Source organism: Hetaerina americana, unplaced genomic scaffold (assembly GCF_022747635.1).
Source record: "Hetaerina americana unplaced genomic scaffold, ioHetAmer1.1.p SCAF_4, whole genome shotgun sequence".
In the NCBI taxonomy this organism is placed as follows: domain Eukaryota; kingdom Metazoa; phylum Arthropoda; class Insecta; order Odonata; family Calopterygidae; genus Hetaerina; species Hetaerina americana.
The window spans coordinates 1,119,272-1,147,130 of record NW_027286985.1 but is presented as its reverse complement, the minus strand read 5'-3'; the positions used below and the strand labels follow the sequence as shown (position 1 = coordinate 1,147,130).

At 40.3% G+C, this 27,859-nt stretch overlaps 2 protein-coding genes across 4 annotated transcripts in view; one reads left to right on the top strand and one right to left on the bottom strand.

Moving 5' to 3' along the window:
* DNAlig3 (DNA ligase 3) overlaps positions 1-27,859 on the bottom strand; it is a 202,975-nt gene that overhangs the window by 112,208 nt on the left and 62,908 nt on the right. For 2 of the 3 annotated variants that reach the window (XM_071589614.1, XM_071589613.1), the window contains 3 exons: positions 9,624-9,773; positions 8,773-8,986; positions 6,425-6,625 (listed from right to left, as the gene is read on the bottom strand). In XM_071589614.1, coding sequence (XP_071445715.1) covers positions 6,425-6,625; positions 8,773-8,986; positions 9,624-9,743 — 535 coding nt within the window. In that variant the 5' untranslated portion in view covers positions 9,744-9,773. Of the gene's footprint in view, positions 1-6,424; positions 6,626-8,772; positions 8,987-9,623; positions 9,774-27,859 lie in introns of those variants that run through there. The other variant, XM_071589615.1, reaches the window with a different exon arrangement.
* The window catches only part of CNMa (CNMamide), an 88,093-nt gene that overhangs the window by 14,002 nt on the left and 46,232 nt on the right, over positions 1-27,859 (top strand). The gene's annotated exons all lie outside the window — the stretch shown is intronic.

Here is a 27,859-nt window from a genome sequence, read left to right as displayed (position 1 = left end):
GACTCGATTAAATATCTATGCGTTAACCCTCACTCACGACCTCTCCTGGATGAAATGCACATACGGGGAATATGTGGACAGGCTAACAAAAAGTTAGGATTTATTAGAAGATTAGTGGGTAAAGGTGATGAGAAGGGAAAAGAGAATGTTACCTTTCGCAGGTTAGGCCTCATTTAGAATATGCTGCTAGTATATGGGATCCTCACGAAGTTGGATTGATTGCCAGATTGAATCGAGTTAGATTTGCAAAATGTTATTACGATAAATGGAGTACAGTATCCAAAATATTAGAGCAGCTAGGCTGGGAATCACTCACGGAGCGAAGGTTAAATTGCAGATTGAAGCACTTGCATAAATTAGAAGGATGCGTCTTTAGCAGTGATTATGTGTAAAATGTATTATTACCCCTATCGTACCAAGGTAGAAGAGATAATGTAAATAAGCTTAGAGAGATCGAGGGTGGAACAGATAGATTTAAGATGTCATTTTTCCACGAACGATAAGGGATCATAATAACATTGTTCGACCGAGGTAGGGTCATGTTCGGGGAAAAATTATTCTGGTGTGTATTCAACCTCTGCCACACACACCCTGGCGTTGGCTTGCAAGGTACTATAAAATACAAAAATAAATGTAAATTTGTTGGAGTGGCAGAGATGAATCACCAACTTTCATTCATCGACGAATTAAAAATGTTTCTCATCTTAACTACTTCAGAAAAAAATGAGAGTATTAAACGTAGTTCCTCTGTGGTGCATCCTGCAATTGCAGCTGCCATTTTTATACTATTGTTGCACTGTATTGTTGCTTTCTGGCGTCATACTGTCACCTGTGGAACACTCATAAAACCATGCCTACTACTATCGCCAACATACAGGAAAGTGAGACACCATTTTGAAATTTTAGTGCAATTTTAAGGATTTCATTTGATTCACCCTAATTGTATTGGACGTAGACGAATGTGCGGGGGATTAAGTGATTTAAAAATTTCAAAAAACCAATGGATCCTTTTTCAAGAACGGTCAAAGAGTCTACCTAGGGCAGATGGCTGAAAATTCTGGGTCTGGTACTAAAAAGCACAGAAGACGCAGGATTCCACGAGCTGCAGAAAGGGGATGTCGCGGGGATATACGATGCACGGTACAAGACCAACGAACAGGGAATCCCAAGGGTTTAGGGGTTTGGGTTGCAGTTTGCGAACTCGATTTCAATGCATATGAAACAAATCGGTGTATTTACGCGGGAAAAGGAGGCTCGAGCAAAACAAACGAAAACCATCGCGCGGCGCCCACACGATTCGAGACGGTAACGGAGACGCTCGGCTGATTGGATGGGTGGCTGGCTGAGAAGGAGCCGGTGGCCTCATGGGAATGAATACGAGGGTATTAGAAAAAATAATCGCCGAGCTTCGGGACAGGATCTAAACAACGGAAGAAAAAAATCCCCCGGGCGTCTCGGAAGGAGAAGTGCCCATTCGCCGCGCGGGAGACGGCGATGGACAGGGGCGAAAATTAATTCTTTACGAAAAAAGAAAGAGACGAACACAACCAGTTTGGGATTCCGTGGAAATTCTCTTCCAGGCGGGAGTCGGCAAAGTGAGGGCAACTAGTAATTTATGCGCCAGCTACGGAAATAAAGTGAAGTTCAATTTGTCTTCAGGATACATCTCCATTCCCCGAAGGAAAATCTTCTGAATCCTCATCCACTTCCGATGACCAACGCACAGTTTCGGCCCCAGCTCGCTTACACGCGTCGGTAAATCCGTGAAAATGGTCAATTATGGTCATATTATTCGTCCCTGGAGACGAAACAAGTAATTAAACTATATTGGCTTCAACATCAAATTTTCAGGAAAATTTAATATCGAAATTGATTTTTCGCAAAAAGAGAGAAGGCCTTGAAATAATGACACTCGTCAATAGTGCCTCCAAAATGTTCCCATTTCAATTTGAACATGTTAACAAGAGCTACTATTAATCATTAGGCACGCCTTGACTTAATTTCACACGGCAATTATGAAACAAAAACACCGACGAAATGATTGACCATAAAAGTGCCACAACTGGACCAACATTAGACACAACGCCAAGGCCACATATCATTTCTCGAGGCAATTTTCGGGCGGGGGTGAAGTAGGAATTCTGTCGAAAAAAATGACGGATTTAGCTTTTCCATTTGCAAGCCTAATGTCGTGTGAATTTATAATGCCAGGTTAGGGGGTGTGGTAGGGCAGATCCATTCTCTCTGCCGCCAATGGTTTTCCAGGAGGTTCCGGTATCCGAAAAATTACGCACAATTGGCGAATCTAAGGATATAAAATTATAAGGAATATATATATATAGATATATATACATATATTTATATATATACATATATTTATATATATACATATATATATATATATATATATACATATATATATATATATGTATGTATGTATGTATATATATATATATATACATACGAGGGTCATCCGGAAAGTAGTACCCGTTCGTGCCGCATGAAGTGCTGACGACGCGAGTAGCCGCTGGACGAGGTCAGATAGCTTCAGTGGCTTGTCTGCCTTCTCTGAGCCAAGTTGCGTGACGCTAGCATTGCCTGTGTTGTTTCTGTGATTGTTTACAATGTTTAAAAAAATTGAGAACGCCGCCAGTTGTGAAGTGAGGGCAGTGATTAAATTCCTCAATGCAAGAAACGTTCGCCCATGTGATATTCATCGCCAATTAAAGGAGGTGTATGGAGACAATGTAATGGACGAGTCGTCTGTTCGGCGGTGGTGTCGCAACTTCAACATGGGGAGGGGGAACACACACGACGATGAGCGTTCGGGCAGACCGTCTGTCATTACAGACCAACTGGTGAGCTCAGTTGACGAATTCGTGAGGAACGATCGGCGCGTCACAATTGATGACATCTGTGAGCATTTTCCCAATGTTTCTCGAACAATTGTTCATGAAATTGTTAAACACCATCTGCATTATGCAAAAATTTGTGCAAGATGGGTCCCTCGCGTATCTCAATGAGCTGGCGGCGAAGGACTATGCAGCAGGAATACAGAAACTTGTCACACGTTATGACAAATGCCTTAATTTGCTTGGAGATTATGTTGAGAAGTAGTTTAAAGTATCCTCTTTCAAATAAAATTTTTTATGTTTGTTAATATTTACTTTTGTGTCTTTATTTCACGAACGGGTACTACTTTCCGGATGACCCTCGTATATTTATATATATACATATATTTATATATATACATATATTTATATATATATATACATATATATATGTATGTATATATATATACTATATATATATACTATATATATATATATATATATATATATATATATATATATATATATATATATATATATTTATTTATTTATTTATTTACTTTCATGGCAGCGCCTATAACTATATACATATGTGTATAAATATGTATATATATGTATATACATTTGTGTATACATATGCATATACACACAATTATATATATTTATATATATGTACATATACGAGTATATATATATATATATATCCATCCTCTCCCCGGATTACAGCCTTGACGTGGTGGAAGGGCTTGTACGTTCCGATGACCCCAGGAGCTGTGCTGGCGGGAGTAATAATAATTGCTCCTGGTAGGGTCACCCATGCCACATAGGTCGAAGGTTAGGAGCCAGACGAAAGGTAGTCCACGCAGCGTCTGTTCCTCAGTGAGGCGGCTGCAATGGCGTCTAACCCCAGTGGGGCGGCCAATAAGTGATAGTGTCACGTTAAAAACACTATTGAGGGAGGCAACGGGAAACCACCTCAATTATCATTCCCATGATAAATATGATGTTCACTGCAGAGAAAATGAGTCCTGGCAACTACTGAGAACAGGGAAATTGGAGAATATTAAGCGAGAGATGGAAAGGGGAAATATAGATATTTTAGGTCTATCCGAGGTGAGATGGATGGAAAGCGGGCATTACTGGAGTGATAATTATAGAATAATATACAGCGACGGGGACGGGATCCAACAAGGGGTTGCCATAGTATTAAATAAAGAGGTAGGAAGAAGCGTAGTTAACATATAACACTTAACGGATAGAATATTACTAGTAGAGATAAAAGCAGAACCGACGAACTATTATTCAAATAAACATGCCACCGAGCAACCATACGGAGGAAGAGGTCGATAGGATATACGATCAATTAGAGGACATAATCGCGGGTGTTCCTGCAGGGAAACATTTGATAGTGATGGGGGATTGGAATGCGACGGTAGGCGAAGGAAGAGATGGTGATGAGGCGGGGGACTATGGTTTAGGCACGAGGAATGACCGCAGGCAGAAATCGGTTGAGTTCTGCAGAAGAAATGGGTTAGTTATCACCAACACCTGGTTTATGCACCACAAAAGACGCAGGCATACATGGAAAATGCCAGGTGACTCAGAAAGGTATAAGCTAGATTATATTCTCGTTAGACACAAGTTTAGGAACAGGGTGATAAATTCGCATAGCTTCCCGGGAGCGGATGCGGGCTCTGAGCAAAATTTGGTTGCTATGATATGTAGCGTCAGTTAAAAAAGATAAGGCAGGGGCGGTGGGTTAGAAAATGGAATGTAGAAGCATTAAATGGATTGATAAGGAAGGAGTACCAACAGGCTGTACAGGAAATCATGGATGATGGCAAAGAGCTGAGTACTATCGAAGAAAAATGGGAAAGTATCAAGAAAGGGTTATTTAAAGCCGCAAAAGACACTATTGGAAGCGTTAACGCGAAAAGGACTAGGGAACTATGGATCACGGATGAGATGATTACAAAGATGGATGAGAGGAGAAAATGGAAGAATGTAAACACAGTTAGGCAACATGAAGACAAGGAGTTAAAGAGTAAATTTAGGCGAGCAACAAATTGAGCAAAAGAAGCATGGTGGAAGACGTAGAGCGAGGATATGGAAAGCTTGCAGAGGAACGGTGAAATTTGTACGCTGTATAGCAAAGTGAAATCTTTATCGGGAAGTAAGAAAGGGAGATCTATGCTAACAGTTAGAGATAAGGCGGGTAAGATAATAGTTGACCCAGGAAAGATCCAAGAGAGATGGAAGGAATATATAGAAGAAATGTATAGTAAAGAACTTAGACCAACAAAGTTAGGCATAGAAAAGGAACATGACGTAGAGTACGATAGCTTAGGTCCAGGCACACTCGACGATGAGATAGAAAGGGCATTCAGGGAGATGAAACTAGATAAGGCCGCGGGGGTGGATAACATTCCTGCGGAACTACTTAGAGGTAGAGGAAAATGGGCAGTTTCCGCAAGTTTCGCAGTTTCTTCGTAATTTGTCAAAGTATAAACACCAAGTGTTTAAAATATGGCTTTAACCTCGTGGACTGTGGCGCGTCGCGCACGAATACGAATGCCTGTGACATTGGATGTACGGTATTTCGTCACAACATCTTGTTCCTTTAAATGCCCCAAAATTTCAGAGTTTAAGAGGACGCCTCGGTAGCTTAAGTTGCTAAAGCACTCGACCGGATATTGAGGGATCTGGGTTCGAATCCCAGTCAAGGGGAATGAATTTTAATCTCTGATATTGTTGCATTTAAGTTTGTGTAATATAAATAATATGTTGTTATATAAAAATAAATATATATATTTATACACATAATATATATACATATATATATAATACATATATATGTATATATACATATATATATATATTATATATATACATATATATACAAAAAAATTCAAACTCGAAAACCTGCCAAATGGCAAACATATACACTGATTCATTCAAATGGATACATGTACATAGATATAAGGAAAAGGGATAAGAATACACAAAGTAGAAAAACAGGACTGGTGGGGAAGGAGGGATCGAGCAGATCACAAGCGTAAAAAAAAGTTACCTCGCCGGGTTTTGAACCACGGATCTTTCAACTAGCAAGGCCGATGCTCTTAACCACTTGAGGTATTGAGGAAACGTAAATCACACGAAAATTGGCGAGGGTTTTATGGAACGAAGTGCCCCGATTATTTGGCCAAGAGATGGCGTTAGGGAGCTGTTCCACCCACCAGAGGAGAAATGGACGAGGATACCATAGGAAAGGATAGTAGGGAGAGAAAATCATACAATGTTATAAAGAATAGGTACAATGCGTTCGTGGCTCGAATAGCCAGCAGAAGGAGACCAGCCAAATTGGCCAAATACACATTCAAACACGAGGTAACTCATATGAGGGCCATTTTCAGGTAGAGGCTATTCAAAATTATCACCGCAGACAATGTCATTCTGATTCACTTCGAGAACAAGCATGTTACTATTTAGTAACTACAACATTCGCCCAAATACCACGAGTACGGCACATGAAAGGTTCACGGACATTTCAGTAAACGTTTAATGGAAGCAGACACAAATTAACAAGCACTCACCGCCATCCGACCCTTTATCGAGCAAGTTCTTGATTATGGCCGTCTTCTCCAAGTAGGCTGGCGTGTTGGACACCTCGGCACAGAGTCGCCTGAATTCCCGAAACGCATGGTCCTTGTGATCGGGGTTGGAGGGCGGTGGGCGGCGACCCGGAGCCGCCACAGACCCATCCACCGATTCCTTGGGGGCCACGCGGTCGCTCCCTGCGACACGAATGAGGCATTAGATTCAAAAACGTCGCCTATTGTCATTGAATATTTCCTATGATGCATAAGGTAGAGCAACGTTTAAATGGTAAACAGTAGACGAAACACTCCTGCAAAAACATTAACACAGAGAAAACTATAACACGAACCAAGATTTTCGAACATTCGTACTCATCCCATCTAATTACCAGATTATTCAAATTTATGAGAGATAGGAGTACACGCGAACCTGAATGCATCTGAAATATACGGTCCAGTGGAAAATACTCTGATAAAATGTTCGTCACATACCGCGAATAATACACGCGGGAGACGGATGAAAAATTGGCATTAAGGAAAGAAAAATGATTAAAAGAAACAAGAAGTAAATTATAATTATTTCATTTCAAGTTTACTCTACTCCATAAAATATAAACATAAGAGCGTTTGTTTGTGATAACGTTGCGAGAAAACTAAATTGGAAAGACTAGGGAAAAGATAATACATTTTTAGACCTAGTAATAGAACGGTGGTACAAAATTCAATTGCGTTTGATAATGCCTTCATTCACTTAATGAATTATCGGGACAATTTAAGTAGTTATTTTGGAGTAACTTCGGGGAAACGAATCATTTCATATATTGAAAAATAGCAGCTATTTTCTACTTCTAGTATTTCTTTAAATGATTCATGTAGGTACACTCTTTCAACGTCACATTTAATAAATCGCATGCGTACTTGGCCAGTGAATTCATAAACTTTAAGATGGCGCAGATCGTCGAAATCAGTTGTTTTAAAGAAAAAAAAGGGATATAAATTATTCCTTGGATTCTTCTTTACGCTAATAAATGAAATTACTACACGAAACTATTCGCAAAAAAAATGCTCAACCCTAAGTGCGCCATGGTCAACATTTTGGAATTTTATTCACTCTTTTGGGATGATATAAAATAGTCCACATAGTTAAATAATTAAAAGAATTAACTCCATGATGCCGAAACTGTGGATTTATGGGTAAACATTTATTTATTTATTTTTATTTATTTATTCAGTATAAGTCCGAAAACAGCACATTCTGGCCTTTACATCGAACTATTAACAACGATAACAATGATCACATTTACAAACACCCAAGCCCTAGGTGGAGGAAAACTCACCCAGGCGGGAATCGAACCCGCGACCCTTGGAATGGCAGACGAGGACGTTACACCGCCGCCACCGGGGCGAGGTAACGTCCACGGCATTAGGAACAATAAGACAATTGAGGTTGAGAGGTAAGGTATTGCAGACAATTTCAAGACTTGAAGGGATAAGATTTTTAATTAAAGCCAAGCCACGGGAATATGTTAACCCTAGCCCACATAATCCCTCACTCGCCTTTATACTTGTCTCATTTTTAGTCGCGCACAACTCTGATAGAAGCCACCCTTAAAACTTTAAATTGGAATGATGCTACAGTTATAATTTCTCCTCCCAAAGAAAGTCTTGGGTTTTTGGGCGGGATGACAAATGATGAAATGATTCCAGTGCAATGTGTGATCCTCAGGAGTTATCAAAACTACCATACGTGACTTTAATTACAAGGAAGCGAGGAATGAGATGAGCACTCTATTGCAATGCAAATTTAACGTCTCTGAGATTTCCTTTATTCTATACTTAATATCGGCCCTGCATTAAAAGATATAGGCACAGATGATGATTCTATAAATGGGGTATACTTATGCTACAGATATCGAAAGAGCCACAAATGAGAGAGGGTTCTTCTGGGGAGGAAGAAGAGGTGGTGAGAATTGACGTCCGGTGAAATGATTTCGTCGCACTAAATAGTGATCATTTTAAGAGAAAACTACGGTATTGAATGAGAGATTACGGCTCGTTTATATAGCACAGTTAATTATGCGAAATATTTGTATTGCGAAAATAAAATCGTCCAATAGCAATAAAAATCTTACACCGCGGGGCCTTTTAAATACAATTCAATGGAATTCCCCTGTTTTCGAAAAATATTGGTTAGTGACGTTTGATGGAAAACGCACCAAAATGACTTATTTCATTTCCCGTGGCTTTCCATGCGATAGATTTAGGCATGCGTGCCATCGTTACATTCATCCTTGGGCAATGAACGACTCCTGATCACCAAAAGCCAGCAGTAAAATAATTCACACCTATGAGTGAGATGATCTCTTCTTTGTACTCCTCGTCGAGTTCGTCCCAGCCTTCCAGCTCATCCTCCGGGCACTTCAACCGCCTCGTGGTTGCCCTCGCCTTCAAGTACGAGTCAAAGAAACATTGCGGGTGATGCCAATTCTTCATGAGTCCAGCGCCAAAAGGGCTTGGAACAACCTTTGCGATGCGCAGTAAGCCGGCTTCAATCTTCTCCTGAAAAGAGTTTAAGGAGGCCACGCTTTGAAGTAGCGCAGGACTTTACGACGAGTACAACGAAAACTCAACGCACCGAAGTCTCAAAATGAAACACTTGGACGCCAGTGAGTGAGAATACAAGTACTATGCGGAAGGTCGACAAATGGGCCCCCACGACATGATTCCCCACCGTAAGGTCGAAGTTATAAACACCGAAGGAATCATCAAATTTCAATCAATCTAATTAATGCTCAACTGGTGAGGTCTATCGGACGATTTACATCGGGAACTGTTCTCAAATTTAGTAAGAAGTGGGCATCGTACGTTTACATTTAAGAGACAAGAGCATCGATTACAAACTTTGGCATCAATATTGATTCAAATTAATTCTAAAAACTGCGGGACCAAACAATCCAAAATGATCCACTTCTAAAAAAATTAAAGTAACAATTCCAAAATTGTGAATCTTAACATTCATAGATGGTGACAGATACAAACGGAAAACACTCCAGGGAAATGAGAGTGAGGTTCAACTAAGGAGAGTTTGGAACGCCTCTCTTAGCAAACCCATAGGCCTCATGATTGCACAGAATTGACATGAGCAGGCATTGGGAAATGGGATTCGGGTGACGCAGCAGGTCGGGCGGGATCATACCTTGCATTTCTTGCACGCAGCTCGGCCGGTCTTGGCTTTCTCCGCTGCGAACCACTTCTTCTCCTCCTCTTCCTGCTCGTCCTCAGCACCGTCATCGGCGTTCGGCTCTTCTTTGGGCATCGCTCCTCTTCAAATAATCACTTTGTTATCCTATGACGAGCAAAGACAAACGGACAAATGCATTAAATTCAACAAAAAGAGAAGAAACGTCCATGAAAACATAATTTCTCATATATTCCTCGCACCATTAAAGAAATTTCCTTATATGCAATTATATCGTATGAACGCCTTCTTTTCCAGCATAGTTTTAAAAAACAAGGACAATTCACTGATTTACGCAGAGTGAACATTATTCTTTATTTAAGAAAGTAAGCAATTTAATACACTCGCCAGATGTCCTCATCGTTTTAATTTGAGTTAACGGGAGTTATTTGAAAGTGATGTTAAAACACCTTCCATGACATGAGAAAATAATTTCGAAGTCAAATTAGTGTTTGACTATCTATTTACCTGTTCTTTGGTGGCAAAATTTGCTATGAGGTAATTATTTATTCGCATATTACCATTCGCTGGTATTATTGACGCGGCGACACACTTTCATATTTTACCAGAGTATCCACAGAGTATTGGTATCAGCTGGAATACCAATAAATGTTCGCAACAGCTTATGTGTTTTGTCCAGCTGACATTGGCATCTTATTTACTGACTTAACCTCGTTGAGCAGGCTATCATGGACACAGAGTTTGACTAATTACACTCAGTCTCTTCTCTGATTTAAGAGGTGAGACCCGAGGGTCTAAGCAACTCTTAATGCAGAGAATGTCACCAAAGATTGACAATCAAAGACGCAACTTCATTACCCTGTTACGCCACTTTCCAACAGCCGAGGCATAAAACAAGTGTTGGGACATTTGTCTTGGGCGTCTGGGATAAGGCACCGTGTCACACCACATTTTCGTGACGCTAACGTTATCCCGAATGGACGATAAGTGGGCAAAAATGAAGCCACATTCGCCAAGCGACGGAAACTTTTTTCAACCAACTGTTAAAGAAAAAGGTGGGTGCCACAACTGTCAAAGTGCAATCCGGAAACTTTCAACTAAAACTACTTAAAATTTGTGGGTAATCACTCAAAATATGCGTCAAGTCAATTAACTCAAATAATGATCTCCTTAATAATTACGGCCGAGCAGGACACGCGTTGAGAGAGAAACCATTCAACGGTGGCATTCGAAACGAAAAAGGAATATTCAGCGCCACACTGCATTATTTTGGGGAATAGGCGAAACTTTGAAAAACTTTCAGAAGCCACATGACGGTTGGCTTTTCAAAAAGTTTCCGTGACCAACATCGAGACCGCTTTCAGCGAAGTGCCGGGGGATTGTATCTGGATTGGGCGACCTTTAAGGAATTTGGACGGTTAATTGCTCCGCTAACAACTTCCCACAAGATTGGCCGCAATGAGAAAGCGTACACCTTCGCCAAAGATTAAATCAAAGGTCCTAAGATCTTTAAGATTTCACTAACACAGAATCAAACACAAGAATCTTTTTCTAACACAAACGAATTAAAAATTTAATTTTCCCATAACACTGCTACAAAACGATTACCCAATTAACCTGATTAATTGCGATTGCGAAATATATGAAAAATTATATTTCCATCACATGACTTACATTTTCAAAGACGGGGCGGAAATTTTAATAAGTGGACCGGGCGCAAAAATGGGTAAAAACTAACCTTGATCGAGGAAATGTTATGTATGTATGTATATATATATATTTATATACATATATATATATATATATATATACATACATATATATATATATATATATATATATATATATATATATACATATATATATATATACATATATATATATATACATATATATATATATATATATATATATATATATATATATATATATATATATATACATATATATATATATATACATATATATATATACATATATATATATATATATATATATATATATATATATATATATATATATATATATATATATATATATATATATATAAATACACATACACAGGAACGCACCCAAAAGTGGTAGGACTGATTTTCTCTGGCGCGAACGGAACGGTGGAGGGGGGTCTGCCTGGCAGGGTAAGGTGGAGGGGGCTCTTAGCAACAGACCGACCCCAACCTTAAGTCACCTGCGGGCTGTCGTTGAGTGAGGACACCGTTTTAAGGGAAGCAAGTTTTTTGTCCGCGTCGAAAAACAAAATGAATCTGAATTTAGAGCAACGTTAATCCGTGAAGTTTTGTGCGAAACTCGGGAAGACGGCAACCGAGACCCTCGATATGATCAAGCAGGCTTATGGGGACACTGCCTTAAGCCGTTCCACAGTATTTGAGCGGCAAAAGTTGTTTAAAGAGGGTAGGGAGCTCGTTGAAGACGACCATCGCTCCGGACGGCCGTCGACGGCAAGAACCGACACGTAGGTGGACAGAGTGAGGACACTGCTGAACACAGACCGACGCTTAACCAGTGAAGAAATTGCAGACCAGTTGGGTCTGTCTGCATCCAACGTCCAACGCATTATTTCACAGGATTTGGCCATGCGCAAGGTGTGCGCCAAGATGGTGCCGAAAATTCTGAGTGTCGACCAACAGGCAACGCGTGTGCGCATTTCCGAAGAAGTGTTAGCCAATTTGCACCGAGATGAAAATTGTTTGGACAATGTGATAACTGGTGATGAAACATGGGTTTTTCAACATGAACCCGAAACGAAAAGACAATCCGCGGAATGGCACACTTCCGCGTCCCCACGTCCAAAAAAGGCTCGCATGAGCAAATCAAAAATCAAAACGATGTTGATTGTGTTTTTCGACCGTCATGGAGTGGTTCACAAGGAGTTTGTCCCACCAGGGGAGACTGTGAATGCGAACTTTTACGTGCAGGTGCTCACCCGCCTCCGAGAACGCGTGAAAAGAGTCCGACCGGCCATCGCAAACTCCTGGGTGCTTCATCATGACAACGCGCCGTGCCATGGCGCGCTCGTCGTCAGACAGCTCCTGGCCAAATACAGCGTTGCCGCACCCGCCCTATTCTCCCGATCTGGCACCACCGGACTTCTTCTTCTTCCCCCTGATGAAAAGACAGCTCAAGGGACGACGTTTTGACTTGATACAGGCCGTTCAAGAGGCTTCGACGAGGGTCATCAACGGCATCCCCACAGAAAATTTCCAGCGGGCGTACGGGGAATGGGAGCAACGATATACTAAGTGTGTAGCAGCTCAAGGAGCATACTTTGAAGATTATTAAGTCGATGTAAGTATATCGTCAATAAACTTCTTTAAAAAAAATCAGTCCTACCACTTTTGGGTGCGACCCTGTATACATATATATACATGCATATATATATATATATATATATATACATATATATACATGCATATATATATATATATATATATATATATATATATATACATAAATATAAAATACATATGGGGAAAAAGTGGCAAACGGCATTCAGAAGCCCTGAAGACGATGATCGAGTCGGACATCGAAACGTCGGCCGATATGGACGATATAACCCGGTGGAGGACCCGAGAGGAATTTACGCAGCTGATGCGCCGGGAAAACACCAAATCTTTTACCATATATATACGTGTATACCATATATATATGTATTTACCATATATATATGTGTGTATATATATATATATATATATATATATATATATATATACATATATATATATATATATATATATATATATATATATATATATATATATATATATATATATATATATATATATATATATATATATATACACACATATACATGTAAACCATAAACACAGTAATCAACCCGAAGGTCGGTTTAGTAGGTGATGGCAGAGTTCACCCAGTACTAAGCTCTATACGGCGTGTGAAATTCACGCATCAGGATCAGGGTAGGCGGACCAGTCCCTTTCCCTGTGCCGGTTATTGTTTCCTAGGAAGATCTGGTACCTGAAAAATCAAATAGCTTGGGTGGAGCTGCAGGTGCCCAGAGTACCTTGCCCGGGAATCGAACCCGGGTCTCCGGTCAGCAGTCCAACGCTCTACTCCTGGAAAGCCGCGACCAACATATATATTTTATATATATATATATATACATATATATTTTATATATATATATATTTTTTACATATATATACATATATATATATATTTATATATGCACATATATATACACATATATACATATATATACATATACACATATATATATATATACACACACATAAAAAAATATCTTCGAAATGGAACGCTCTTCGGCGACGCACAAATATATAAAAACACAGATGTAGATTTTTAGAATATTATATATATATATATATATATATATATATATATATATATATATATATACATACATACACACACACACACATATATATATATATATTTAAGAGCACACACTAGGCACAGGAATATTGTTACCACCAAAGGTTATTGAATGCATCTGTCTACATTCACGTAAAAATTAGAAGTATAAGTATTGTTACAACTGTGTCCTCATCTTTAACTTTGATAACTGTCAAACCATGACAATCTTATTACTTCCAGTCACAAAAACATTTTATGTTAACTGAGATGACGTAAGTTATTGAATTACCTTCCACACAGTTCGTGAATCCCGCCGTGTTAGGTGGAAAATACACCCTCGCAGTCTGAATGAAATATACCCGCTTCATATCGAAACCCACTGTTTTAAAACGCCCCAATCTGAATTATGCTTGGGGATAAACAACCCCCTTTTTGAATTTCTAATTAAGAATTTGATCCTCTGATATTTGAATTACATTGGTGGCAGTTCAGCCGGGGGGAAGAGGAGATGGATCAGGATAAGATCCGTTCTCTAAATCGACGAAATAAGACACGGATTAGTCGTAAGTATTAGAGATCACTTCCTCAAAACGGATTCGTTCTGAAAACAATTTGTCATACTCTTAGGTCATGTCAAAATGTGGTTTACCAAAATTTACCAATGAAGACAGATAAAAAAAATTGCTTACCGTTTTATTTTGAGAAATATTTGCTCGCAAAAAAGGATTTTATTTTAGAAATCAGAAACAGAAGGTACAATGCACAATCAATTCCCTTATTTTGTGACCATGGTTTAAATATCAATTTCATCGACCATTAACTATTTCCAAAAAAGTTCAATAAAGATCATTTTATAATTATTAAAAAATTAACAACAAAATTAGAGCAATGCAATTTATGGATACACTGAGGTTTGGCAACTCACGCATTTTTCCTCGATGGTTAAAACATTTCTTCAGAATCAGAGCACGTGTGTGTTTGTAAGGTGAACTGCTCCCGAAGACGCCACTCATGTAAAAAGGTAACTTAAACGTAGAAAAACAAATAAAACACCCGCCATTACGATAACACCCATGAGGCCCTTTGGGAGCGAGTTTCGATGGAGCTTACCACGAGCACACACTGGCTACAAGTGTATGAAATCCGCGCTTTTATCCCATCACGCCGTAACAGTCCCGCGTCGTCATCAGCATGTTGAAATTGAAACCATTTTCCCACGTTCAAATAAAGCGGCGACTGTCAAAGCTGCCATTCCATTTTCCCGCCCTCCTTTGGAAGAACGAACCCACACCTATGACCCACAAGAACGCTTTATCACACGGAAAAATTACATAAGAGGACCCGAGTGACTTTTAAGAGACACAGACATCTTAGACAGCAACATGCAATGAAAGATTAGTTCAAAATTTAAACAGCAAACGAAATTCGGTGAGAGATATACCAAGGCCATGGTATGAAAAACGGCAATAGCGAAAACAGCATACGATTGTTCAATTTTCTCACCAACCAAGCGCTATTCCAACTGAAGAACTTAATAGAAGGTACACTCAATTTACGATCGACGTGGTACGACCGTGTACGGCGGATGGCACTACATAATGAGCGAAAAACGTCAACCGACAGATGACAATCAACGTGCGAAGAGCGAACAGCCCCGCAAGCATGGAAACTCGCAACGGACACGATTGATCCGCCCTAAAAAAGAAAAACAAACTCGAGCCGAGAAATGTTTGAGTTGGAGAAGGAGAAGAAAAAACACGAGAGCCGAGCGAAATGGAATAGAAGGCATTTACATAGATTTATAAATGTGCAGATGACAGCGAGCGAAGGAATTGAGAGAAACGTTTCAGGAGTGGAGAGGAAAGAGGGCAGGAACCTTGTTGTTTTGGGAGATGTAGCAAAGGCTGAGCGATTTATAATGGAAAAGACAAAAACATATTTTTCTCCATTAAGCCAGTCAATTTTTCTTGTTTTCGTTCGCAAGTCAATTCGAAAGAGAGACGGCGAAAGGCATAGAATGAGAAGGTTTTCGTTAGGGAGAATGGGACGGAGGAAAAGATACAGTAGCGGGGGACTAGGTTGTAATTGAGGGGTGCCGCGTACCCTGGGGACTGAGTTTGGTGGGGGGACGGGGGAGGCGGGCATGAATGGGATCGGGAATCCGCCGCCGGGTCGGGGGAGGGGGGCGGGGAGGTTGAGGACGGCAGTGAGGTGAGCGGGCAGGGGGAGCCCTCCTGAAGGGAACAATGTATGTCCGCCTTGTGACGTGGGAGTTTCAGGCGGGGATTAATTCATTCTCTTTCTACCTCCCACATCTTTCCATCCGTACCGAGGCTCGCCAGGAAAGCGAAAATTTTCCCGCTGCAACCCAGGAGCAGCTACTCCCAGGGCCTCCCACGCAGGGGCACACACGCCCAACCGCGCCCCTCCCCCCACCCCTCGCTCGCCGGCCTCACAAAAGGTTGAAGGTAGGGCGGCGGCGGGCGTAATGTAGTCGCCGAGGACGAAGGGGTGGGGAGGAGGAGGAGGGACCTTTGACGCACGACGGAGGAAGAGGGGAGGCGGGGAGGGAACGATTGAGGAATGGGCCGTCACCACGCTGCTGCTCTTACCCATCGGGGCGCAGTCGTGGGGGGTGGGGCGTACCCGTGCACGAAATATATGAAAGCCATTCAAAAAAGGCGGAATTTACAAAGTGAAAAAAATTAAGTCCTTCCATTCTTCATCCGCATCCTTTTTTTTTACCGTTTCTCGGGATGCGATTCATTTTTGGGGATTTGGAGGTGGGAGGCTAAGGGAAGGGGGGGAACGGAGGAACAAGGGGTGCGACGAATAGCCTCTCGCTTTCCACTGAAGGGCCGTACTAATCGTTTCGATAAATGTTGGCCCCGCGTCAATGGCCGGGCGCACTCAATGGCGACTCGAGGGAGAGGACGCCGCCGATGTTGGCGGAAGACGCGCCGCCGATCGCGGCGTGGGTGGACGGTGCAGGGGGACGGCCCAAAGCGACAATGGCCCGGATAAGGAACGGGATTGATGCGCGCCGGATCCACGCCATAAACCACGAGAGCGGAGCACACTCTGTTTCATACGGGGATTGGCTTCACGGCGACAAAGAGACGGGCATCACGAGGTAACTCGAGGAGGGGCTCTGGGATTTGCGAAATAACCAACGAGCCATAAGACTTACTCCGATAAGAAATTTGATAAAATAAAATAAAAGGGGCAATACTGTGAATTCTGCGAAATCAGAATTGCAAAACGGCACCTGATTAGATCACATAATTTCCCCCCTTAAAGTTCCGGGTTTAAAATTAAGCGATCACTGACGTATGTAAGGAGACGGATATCCTATGAACCAGGCATTGGCGGTAATCAAAGGCGAAACCGTAGTAACTCGACGCGGAAACAGTAATATCGTGCATCATATAGACTAACACAACGCGAGTCTATTCCTAACATTTAAAACCAATTTCAATTCTGCCCACTACGATGATAAACGTCAACCGTCAGTTCAGAAACCGTTTTCTGCAGATAAAATAATTTTTCTTTATTTAAATTTCACTGCGATGATAAAATTGTCAATGCCAGGGTATTTGGATATAATAAGCAATGTTTAAGGCAATAAGGGAAACTGCCGAGGAGCAAAGTATCCTGAAAGTTAAGAGGACAATGGACGCCAGATGGATGCGAAATAACTGTTTCGGGACGGAAGAAGAACATATAAAACGTTTCCTATAAATTAAATAGTCATATTATAGTGAAGAGGATACTGAAGTACGATCAGCTGAACCATTCGCCGCTGAATCACTCGGCGGTAGCGGTAACTTATTCCTTCAAAAAATTGGGAAATTTATGTGACATTATTTCCCTCTTGCACGTATTTCCTAGCAATAAACATATTTTTCCTAAAAATAACAACATTAGAGAGATATACAAATAATTTAGAGACAAAATGAATAATATAATTGAATTAAAATAACATAAAATGAATGATTAAACCCCGCAGGACATACGAATGGCAATGCACCACCCCCAAACGAAGAGAAGGGAGAACGAAGCAATAATTTCCGAGTGTAAAAATCATTCGCCTTGACCGGGATTTGAACCCGGATCCCTCAACGTGCGGTCGAGTGCTTTAGCCAGTTAAGCTATCGAGGCGTCCTCCTAAAGTCTGAAATTTGAATTTATTGACTGAATGATTTTTGCACTCTGAAATTGTTGCATTGAAATGCACATTAGCGGATGACTTCGTTAAAAGTTACTGTTGCGGAATCTTCCGCAGTTTCTTTGGAAGGAGAGAGAACCTATTACTGCAAGTTGAGCAGAGAACTCATATTATTCAAAAATGGAAAAATAATCAAGGGACCATATCATGTCCATTCACCTGTGTCTTGTGGCACCCACATAATAATTCTACTTTTCCTGTTAAATAGAATGTACGTATGGCCGAGCAAGTGGAATGGCGACGCATGGAAACGGGCGCAGAGCGAGGGGCCGCCGGGTACCTTGGGTCCATGGTGCTGCGCCCGACATTATTCTTTCACGATAATGAGATCAATATCACTGTGGACAGACAAAGACAAAAATGTCACAAAAATAATAATTGAGGTGAGGAAGAATCAAGTAATTACTTGCATATCTAACTTTTACGACAATAATAGGCACGCTCTAAATTTTCACTACTCGTAAATAGAAGTGTGTTCCTGGTTTTATTAAAGATTCATAAGCAAAAACAAAACTCTTTGCATTCGAAAGCTCGCAAAGATGGCTCGAATCTTGAGTCAATACTCTGCATTAAACATGTTCACTTTACACTAGATTTTCTACAACGCACCACAAAACGCTAGCATTCACCAGTACGGCATTGCTCAGTGAGATACCTTTCCACAGATGCGCCAAGATTACGAGTGCAGTGAATGCACGGGGGAAAACTGAATTCTAGGCGCATTTATGTGCCAACTTGGTTGCGAGAGAGGTCGTCCACAACGATTTGCAAGGATACAGAAAGAGATGCACTACCAGAAGTAGCCGCCTTCTCCTCTCCTAATTGATTGAGGAGTGAATGGAATACTTACTCAACAACAACGTGACTTACTCCCTGGAGGAAAATCAGCTAGTAAGCTAAAAATCCCTTCACTCAAAAGAAATATTATCTCATATGAAGTTAAGTAGGTAAAGGTTATCTGCTAGATGAGCAGGGAAGTCGAATAGTGAATTTCATCCATCATGATTACTGCCAAATGCCATTTTCGTCCTTGGGCTTCTGTTAACAAAATGTAGGCGTAGATATCTTTGTTCAATTGGTTCGACGGAAAAGGTTATTTGGCACCCACTAATCGAAGAATCTACTATATTCCTATACACTCTAAGCATTCAGCAGGCAAAGGCGGAATCGGAACTTGCAACCTCTCGGTTGCCAGATTACTATTCGAATGATTTCCCACAAAACATATCAAAGTATGCCATCGGCATTGAGCACCAGCGTCACAATCAAACAGTTGTTGTTTCAATTCATTTGACCTTCATGAGTTCGACGAGACACCGACCGATATGGTGCAGGAAGACAAGCATTGCGATCGACGCGAAAATAAGCGATTTTCTTGATCTCCCAAAGCAAATGATTTTGAATTAATGGAGAAAGAAAAAAAATGAGGTGGTCTATGAAGCCGATGCGGTGTATTACAGTTTAACAATAGATGGGCCAACAGGAGAGTATAATGAAAGAATATTTACATTCAAAACAGGGAAAGGAGATGATTATTACCGTCGAAGAACTATCAAAGGACTCAGAAGACAGTACAGTCCTTCCGTCGAATGCCAAAAGAATTGTTTCGAAGCATGTTGAATACTCGGCATGGTAAAGGTGGATGGATTTGCACGTGCTCGCATTAGGCCCGGATAACGCTCGGCGGAACTGCCTCAAAAGATACCAGCAAGTCACTCGTGCATGTTTGCAAGTATGTGTCAATGAGCTGCGGCCATATCTCACAATTTAGATTATGTAATTGTGGTAGCGGAGGGCGGAAAAAGCAGTTAAGACAGGGTACACACCAAACAGTAATTTGCTCTCTTCCGAGAAGGAATCGCGTCGCTACGGTGGAAGAAGAACGAAGGGTATCCTTTTGAATTTCATGCTATAAGAATGTCGACATATAAACAGAAATTCCATGACTAATTATAGGACAAATGACGGCTGATTTCGAGTAAGAAAGGATGCCACGAAGATACCAGCTTAATCATTTCTCTTACTCATTCAATTTGTCCAATTACGTCGTCCATGACATTAGCTGCAGGATCTAAAACCCTAAGACATGTCGCTTCAATACGACGAGATAAATCAACAATTAGAAAGGAATAAACATAGTTTATTTCTCAAAATGGTACCGGGAAAACAAAAGGATATGAAAAGGAAACATTAAAAAAAAATCCTTCCGCTCATTTGGGGGGGGGGACGGTGAGAAATGGAGTGGGAAGTCCCCGGGACTCGTACAGAATGGAAAAAAGAGAGGTTATCCGGGCAGTGACGCAGTCGATGGGGGGCGGGGGGGAGTGGCCCCCTGATTTGGGTTCGCTTTCGCGCGCGAGATTTTGCGTCGCTTTACCAACGGGCTCGCCCGATGTCACCCCTCATCATAAAACCAAGGTGAGTCGAGAGTACTATATTCTTCATCTAAACAGAGTAGGCGATTCTTGGAGAGGCATTTGCTACATGCAGGGAAATAATGGAAGCGAAAAAAGGCTTAGGCACAATTAACTCAAGTAGGTTCCACGCAAAAACATTTTCACGACGAAATCGTCAAATTATAACGGTGCTGATGCTACGATTGAAATTTGAATTTGGTATAAAAGGGCAGTTTGAAAAGTCCAAGCAAAATGAGAGGGATGCCACCACTGGGGGGCATCGAAGTTACTTTAAGTTAAGAGCACATTTTAAGTAAAGACTTAGGTGTCAGCCAGATCAATCAATTAATCTGTTAAGCGTTTATTTGAACCGAGTAAATCGAGTGATTTCCAAAAAAAAATGGATGAAAGAGCGATCGTGAGTTGATCAAACAGTATTTTATGAAAGAAAAAACCCTCAAGAGACTAAAGAGAAACTTGATAAACACTATGGTTTCAAATCATTCGGAGTTTTCACGTGAAAACAAGTGATGCAGAAGGACCACAAGTGATGCAGAAGGACCTGGACGTCCTTCTTAGGCACACTTCTCCACAAATAATTTGTAAAACCCGTGATATGGTGATTAATGATAAAAGAGCGAAGGTGTGTGACATCGTAAATGCTTTAGGCATATCTAGCGAAAGGGTACATAACATTTTGCATAAAAATTTGAGAATAAGAAAGTTACCGCGACTGCTATCAAGGGGAAAAAATAACGTGACAAGCTATATGGGCGGTTTGCAGCATTTCAGCGACATCTGCAGGGGTTGTGGGCATCAACTCGTCGGACTTACTATTCACGCTTCGTCCCTTCGGACGAAACATGAATATCTCTATACACGCAACAATTTCAGAGTGTAAAAATCATTCGCCTTGACTGGGATCCCAGTCAAGGCGAATGATTTTTACACTCTGAAATTGTTGCATTGAAATGCACATTAGCGGATGACTCCGTTTAAAGTTACTGTTGCGGCATCTCCCGCAGTTTCTTTGGAATATCTCTACACACCTTAAACCAAGGAACAGTCCAAGCAATGGAATAACAGCAGGGAGCCCGCACCAAAGACGGCGAACAGAATGCTATCATCTGGAAAGGTTATGGCGTCTTTTTTCTAGATTCGCTAGGAATAATCGTCATTGGCTGTTTTAAAAAGAGCCAAAACTGTTACAAGTGCACACTAAACATTGTTATTAGATCGTTTGAAATACCGAGATGCAGGAAAAACGTCAAAGATTGGCCAACAAAAGCCATTTTCCATTACGACTAAGTATAAACTCATTCCTCCTTTGTTGTGACCACAAAATTAACGAATTACAATTTAAACCCGTTTCCCATTCCCCCCATATTCCAGATTTGGCTCCCTTTGACAACTTACCACTTGTTTTCCATTATGAAGAAATGGCTGGCGGGAAGGAGATTTCATTCAAACAGGGAGGTGAATGAGGAAAAAAGGCCTATTTTCAGAAATGGGACAACCTCATCACACGAAAGAGATTCACAAATTGGAGCAGCGCTGGGCGATATTTATAAAGCCTTCAAAATCAAACTATATTGAAATATACAAATGATTGATCACGAAAAATGAACTAAGTTTGAATTTTGCAAGGACTTTTCAATCCACCCTCGTGCTTATTTACTTGAATTCAGCATTGGCATTTTGAACTGAAGACGGAAAATTTTTCTATCACATGCATGGATAAGTAGCGCCATATGGATGAATTACCAACACCATAATTCTGACCGAATTATTTTCAAGGAGCATTGCGCCTTTCTATTCCAAGCGAAAGCCAAAATACTTTTTTCCGACATCCGGATGATAACAATCGTTACATATAATACAAGGTGCGACGGCATAACTTCCTTTTTGAAAAGCTTTTTGCGTTTGAAAAAAGGAAGATGTGTTGCCGACCCTGTACTTGTAGAATGCTTGATATACCTACTTCTTTAATTTTATGCCATGGGGCCGCAAAATGAACAGAAGCCAATTTTAGAGCACGGTGGAAATGGAGAAGCTGAAACGAGGAAAGAGCAAAGAGACATCTAGAGCTGATGTAAGCACACCCTTAATGGGAATAGCTCCCGAGTAGGAAAAAACCGCACAAGATTGATATCTCACGCCGCTATGCATCACTCAGAGCGGTTTCCATGGAATGTGGGTGAGTGGAACACTAGGGATAACTCCCAAGAGGCGCATTCGACTCCTCCCGAGGGCGATATGCTCCAGGCCACGAACCCGAAGGTCCCGGATTCGAATCCCGTCCTCTTGTGACGACCACGCTCTTTCTTCAACTACAGCGTGCGGCAACACAACTTCCTTTTTTAAAGGGGTTTTGCTTTTGAAAAAAAAATAAGTACTTAGTTCCATGCCTAGATATGGCTGTAGGATGAGGGTGATCGTCAAGGCGTTTGGCGATAATATAGAATGCATTAGAGTTATATCATAAAAGTGAGTAGAACTGTTTATCGAATCAACCAAATCAATTCTAGGGTGGTTAACTTGGGTTGGTGGAAATTCGATCCATGAACGTGAACGGTTAGCTTTGTGGATCGAAGATTACATTTTTAAATATTATATGTCGCTGGTTAGACCTCATTGAGAATATGTTGCAAGTATATAGTATGGGATCCCCACGAAATTGGATTAATTCCCGGATTGGATCGCGTGCTGTGAAGAGGAGCTAGATTTGTAAAACGTTGTTATGATAAACTTAGAAGCGCATCCAAAATATTAGAGCAGCTATGCTGGGAATCACTCACGGAGCGAAGGTTAAATTACAGATTATGTCTCTAGCATAAATTGGAGGGAGGTCTCTTTAGCAGTGATGTTGAAAATGTATTATTACTCCCATCGTATTGCGGTAGGGGAGATCATGTCAATAAAACTAGAGTGTTTAAGTGTAAAACAGGTAGATTAAAGATGCCATTTTTTCCACGAACAATAGCGGATCATAATGACATAGTTCGACCGCGGTAGGGCCATGTTCGGGATGAATTATTCTGGTGTGTATTCACCCCCTGCCACACACCCTGGCGGTGGCTTGCAGGTTATATATAAATAAAGAGAAGCGCTAACTAGCAAAATTGACATCAAATGCAAGCGACGGAAAATGCTGTAAATCCGCGGTACAGAGTAAACTTACTTTTCAATTGAAAAAACTCCGTTTCGACATTAATGCATTATTATTTGACCATCATTTATTTATAAACGATATCAATCAACAAAAGTTTGCGGTTACAAACAAATTTATTATTGTGATTTTAAACACTACTGTCGGGGGATAATTGGAAGTGACTTCAGTTAAATTCAGAACTGGAAAATGTAGAGCGAACAAAAGAATAATCAATAGTATCCCACCGCCTCTTGAACCTAAGATATCCCTCATGACATTTACTGTATTTGAGACCAAACCTTTTGACTGAGCCACCGAATAAGGGGAAAATGTAAACGCCTCAAACAGGGAGATTATAAATACGATCGGTCTGCGCATCAACGAATTAAGGCACAACTAGTGAAATCAGTCATTTTATCGAAGACTTTTTTTTTCTTTTTGCAGGGGAACTGTAGACTAACTTGATCGCTTAACGTGATCTTGGACACGTACAATGTGAACATGTAGCATAAACTAGCGATATAGTTGACTGCAGGGGGTCATCTCGGGAGGTTTGCTGCGACGATGGAATTAAAGAGGCGTAATCAGCAAAACTTCACATCGGCATCATCACAAACGCTCCAACTCGACACTTGCTCGATTTCCGCAAAGGCCAACGTATTTATCATGAGCACGACCGAGTGTGATCACGGCGAAATATTTCACGCCAATTGCTCGAGCTTAACTGCTGGGTGCGACGTGTGTGGAAAGGAGGGGGAGGGGGCGCAAGGGGAGGGGGGGTCATCATGAGGGCGGGAACCCGGAGGCAAAACGACGGTGACATCATTTAAGGATTGAGCGAATGAAGGGAAAACGCACAAGACCGTATCTCGATACGCTCTATTAAATTGTGCTCCGAAGGCGGTTTTGGCAATGCGAAAAAACGCACGAGGAAAAGCCGGATGCTTAGGAAAACATTAGTAAAGCGTTAATTAGTTCTCTTTAAGAAGAAAAACCACAGCTTACAGAGCCAACGATTTCGATTGGCAAGCAATTTTCTCGCACGCATTTTGATATTCATAAGTTAAGACAGGAGTCATACGCAACCCATTTCTAGCACTCCTGACTAAAACGTGTTCAAGCTATATGTCCAGATACAAGCAAAACCATCACGGTTTCAACGGGTCTTTCAGAGGAAAAACAATGCGCTGATTTGTACTTGTTTAAATACTACTCCAATTAGAAGAGCGAACTGTGGTCGCATGGCAATGAAGGTCCACAGTTAAAAGTACACCCCAAAGATGTCACCACACAAACTGCAGCCTACCTAAATTATTGAGCCGCAGATTTGTCGTAGTAAGAATAATTGATTAATAATTTCATCGTCCGAAAGCATATAAGTAATTATAGAGGATACCAATCACATGTACGTTCCTGAAGATGCTACAGTGTAGCGAAACTAGTTGAAAATAAAGCAGTTATTTTATGTGGAAACTGCAAAGTTATTTAGTGAAACCCCTGTTTAATCACATTTAACGAAAATTGAATAGAGACATTACCCAAATTCAGGTTGTACCATTTGGATACCTAACCGAAGTATTCTCTTCCCAATGAAGACTTAACGCGTGCTTGTAGGAATAAAAGTTCGCACTGCGGATGAACTCTTTTCCACTAGCGAACCACATTTTGCAACCGGAAATTACACATGAATTAAAATATTCTGCATGCAATATCTCTTTTAGATCGTTCCGGATTTTATTCGACAGCGTCTTTGTTTCGCAATATATTCCTTTAAAGTAGGCCAAGGAAGGGGTAATGATGCCCTAAAACTATCACAAACCCGTCACATATCAGGGAATCCTGACGAATATTGATGTCAGTTCTACTGCGCCGTATTATTGCACCGGAATAGAACACTATTTTCCCCACATATGGCATTAATTAGGTCAATGGCTGGACTGGGGTAAATCCTGCATTTTTTACATGGAAAATGATTCGCATGCCTGATTTCAAACTGCATGCACAAAGTAGTTTTAGGAGGCAGTAATATGGGAGTAACAGTCAAAACCAGCATTACTAGTTTTTGACTTTGAAAGCAATTGCTAATTCACAATTATCTTTAGTATTTTTACCATCCAAACGACGAAATTTGTCAAATAGTACGACTATAGATTGAATTAATTAGTAATATGGAATGCATATTCCATTAAAATTAAGTTGAAATTGAAAAGATTTGCCAAATATCCTTGAAAATAATAACACCTACATTTTAGCGATGATTTCTTTCAAACAAGTTTTCGGAAAGAGAAAAATATAGCAATATAAAAGCATTCGAATAAAATTATCCAAGAGAAGGACGCAAGATGCTCCGTATTCTTTCACTGGAGATTCTATAGGTCTGCGTTTAACTGATCAGGAATCGATACCGTATACTTAAAATACTTGGAGCTATTCGTATAAAAATATCAACGGGAGTCTAAAGAATATAAAAATAGTGCATCATGTTATTAATAGAATATCTATACAAACATGATGATAAAATCCTTGAAATGACACTGAAAGTGAGAACTGGAACATAGCTAACTTAGCGAAACTTAACATTAAACAGATCTAATTGCGTCTTCTACTCATGAGGAGTTCTAAAACTACGTAAAAGTGATTTTAGCCATCAAAAAAGTGATGCCTCGACTGGTCAATTGTAAAAACATAGCAATGCATAAAAACAATATCATTACACTACTTTTCGAGCATATGAGAGGTGCACACTCTAAGTGCGACCGCAGCAATAGGCGAGCATTTACTTAACCATTTCTCTTTCCTGGAATACAGCTGGCTGCTATAAAATACAAATAATGACATAATGCTCAATTGGATCTTGAACGCCGATGCACAACTGACGACGTTTTTTTTAATTTTTAATAAGAAAATCATCAGCTTATATTGATATTAGCTTATCTGTTCCAACTAAGCAGTTTCTTTAGAATCAGCAAGTGGAACGGAAACACACTTCTTGTGAGACTCGAACGCAGTAAACAAAAATTTGCGGCTCGAGACAAATTATGAAGATGCTCTCCCGGCCGGGAAGTTAATTCAATACCTTGCAAATAGTATAACTTAGATTGGGAGCACAGTGAAAATACAATTTTGTAACAGATATGACTGATAATGAGAGTCAACCCTCGAAATGAAAAGAATTGAAGATATTTATCGAGGTGATTTAGGAAAGACAGAATTAGATTATGTTAAAAGCATGAGATGAACCGATGTACGTATTTTGTGCAAAACTTTTAAAACCTCTCCCCAGTCATCGAATTTGGTTCGAATTGGCCACATACAATTTACAAGTCAATCAGAACGGGTACTTTACCCTCAAAAAATGACCTGTATCCACCCAGTTGAAGTGGGTCAATCTAACACTACACACGTTTGCGAATGAAATCTGAAATATATTATTTATAAACGATCGAGGGAATAGCAGAAGAATAATCATCTGCATATTATGCGCCAATAATTCGCGCTTAAGGGTTCAAAAGGGTAATTCCCTCTAAAATCTCTCCTAGGTTTTCAATTACTAAATGCAAACAACTAATTAATGATGATAATAATATGCGCAGTTCCCTTAGCATTAATTCATTTAAAGAGAAAAATATATTAAAAGTATAGATTGATCTGTACCAATAGAGTATTATCACAAAAAAATAGAGGACTATGTCATTACGGCTGGTGCTATGAAAATGTTACAATGCTATTTACTATTTAAGAAACAAAAGAATACGAGTGGGAGAAAGACACTGGTGAAATTAGAGCAGAAATTAGAACGGGTAAATTAATACTGTTCTTGATAACATACGGAATTGTGTAAAACAATTTAAACTTAACACAAACAAGTCTCAAGGTATGATATCGATAGATTAAATCAAGGAAATATTACAGGCATAGAGATTAGGCTAAATTAACAATAGGAAATGAGATTATTAGATAATGAGGCGAAGCCCAATTAATTAGATTAAATTTAGATGGTGGAATGAAGATGACTAGCCTTATAATTATTACGCGACAAAGTACGAAACATATAAGCATTAATTGATGGAATTGGTAACTATTTATTAAAAAATAAAGA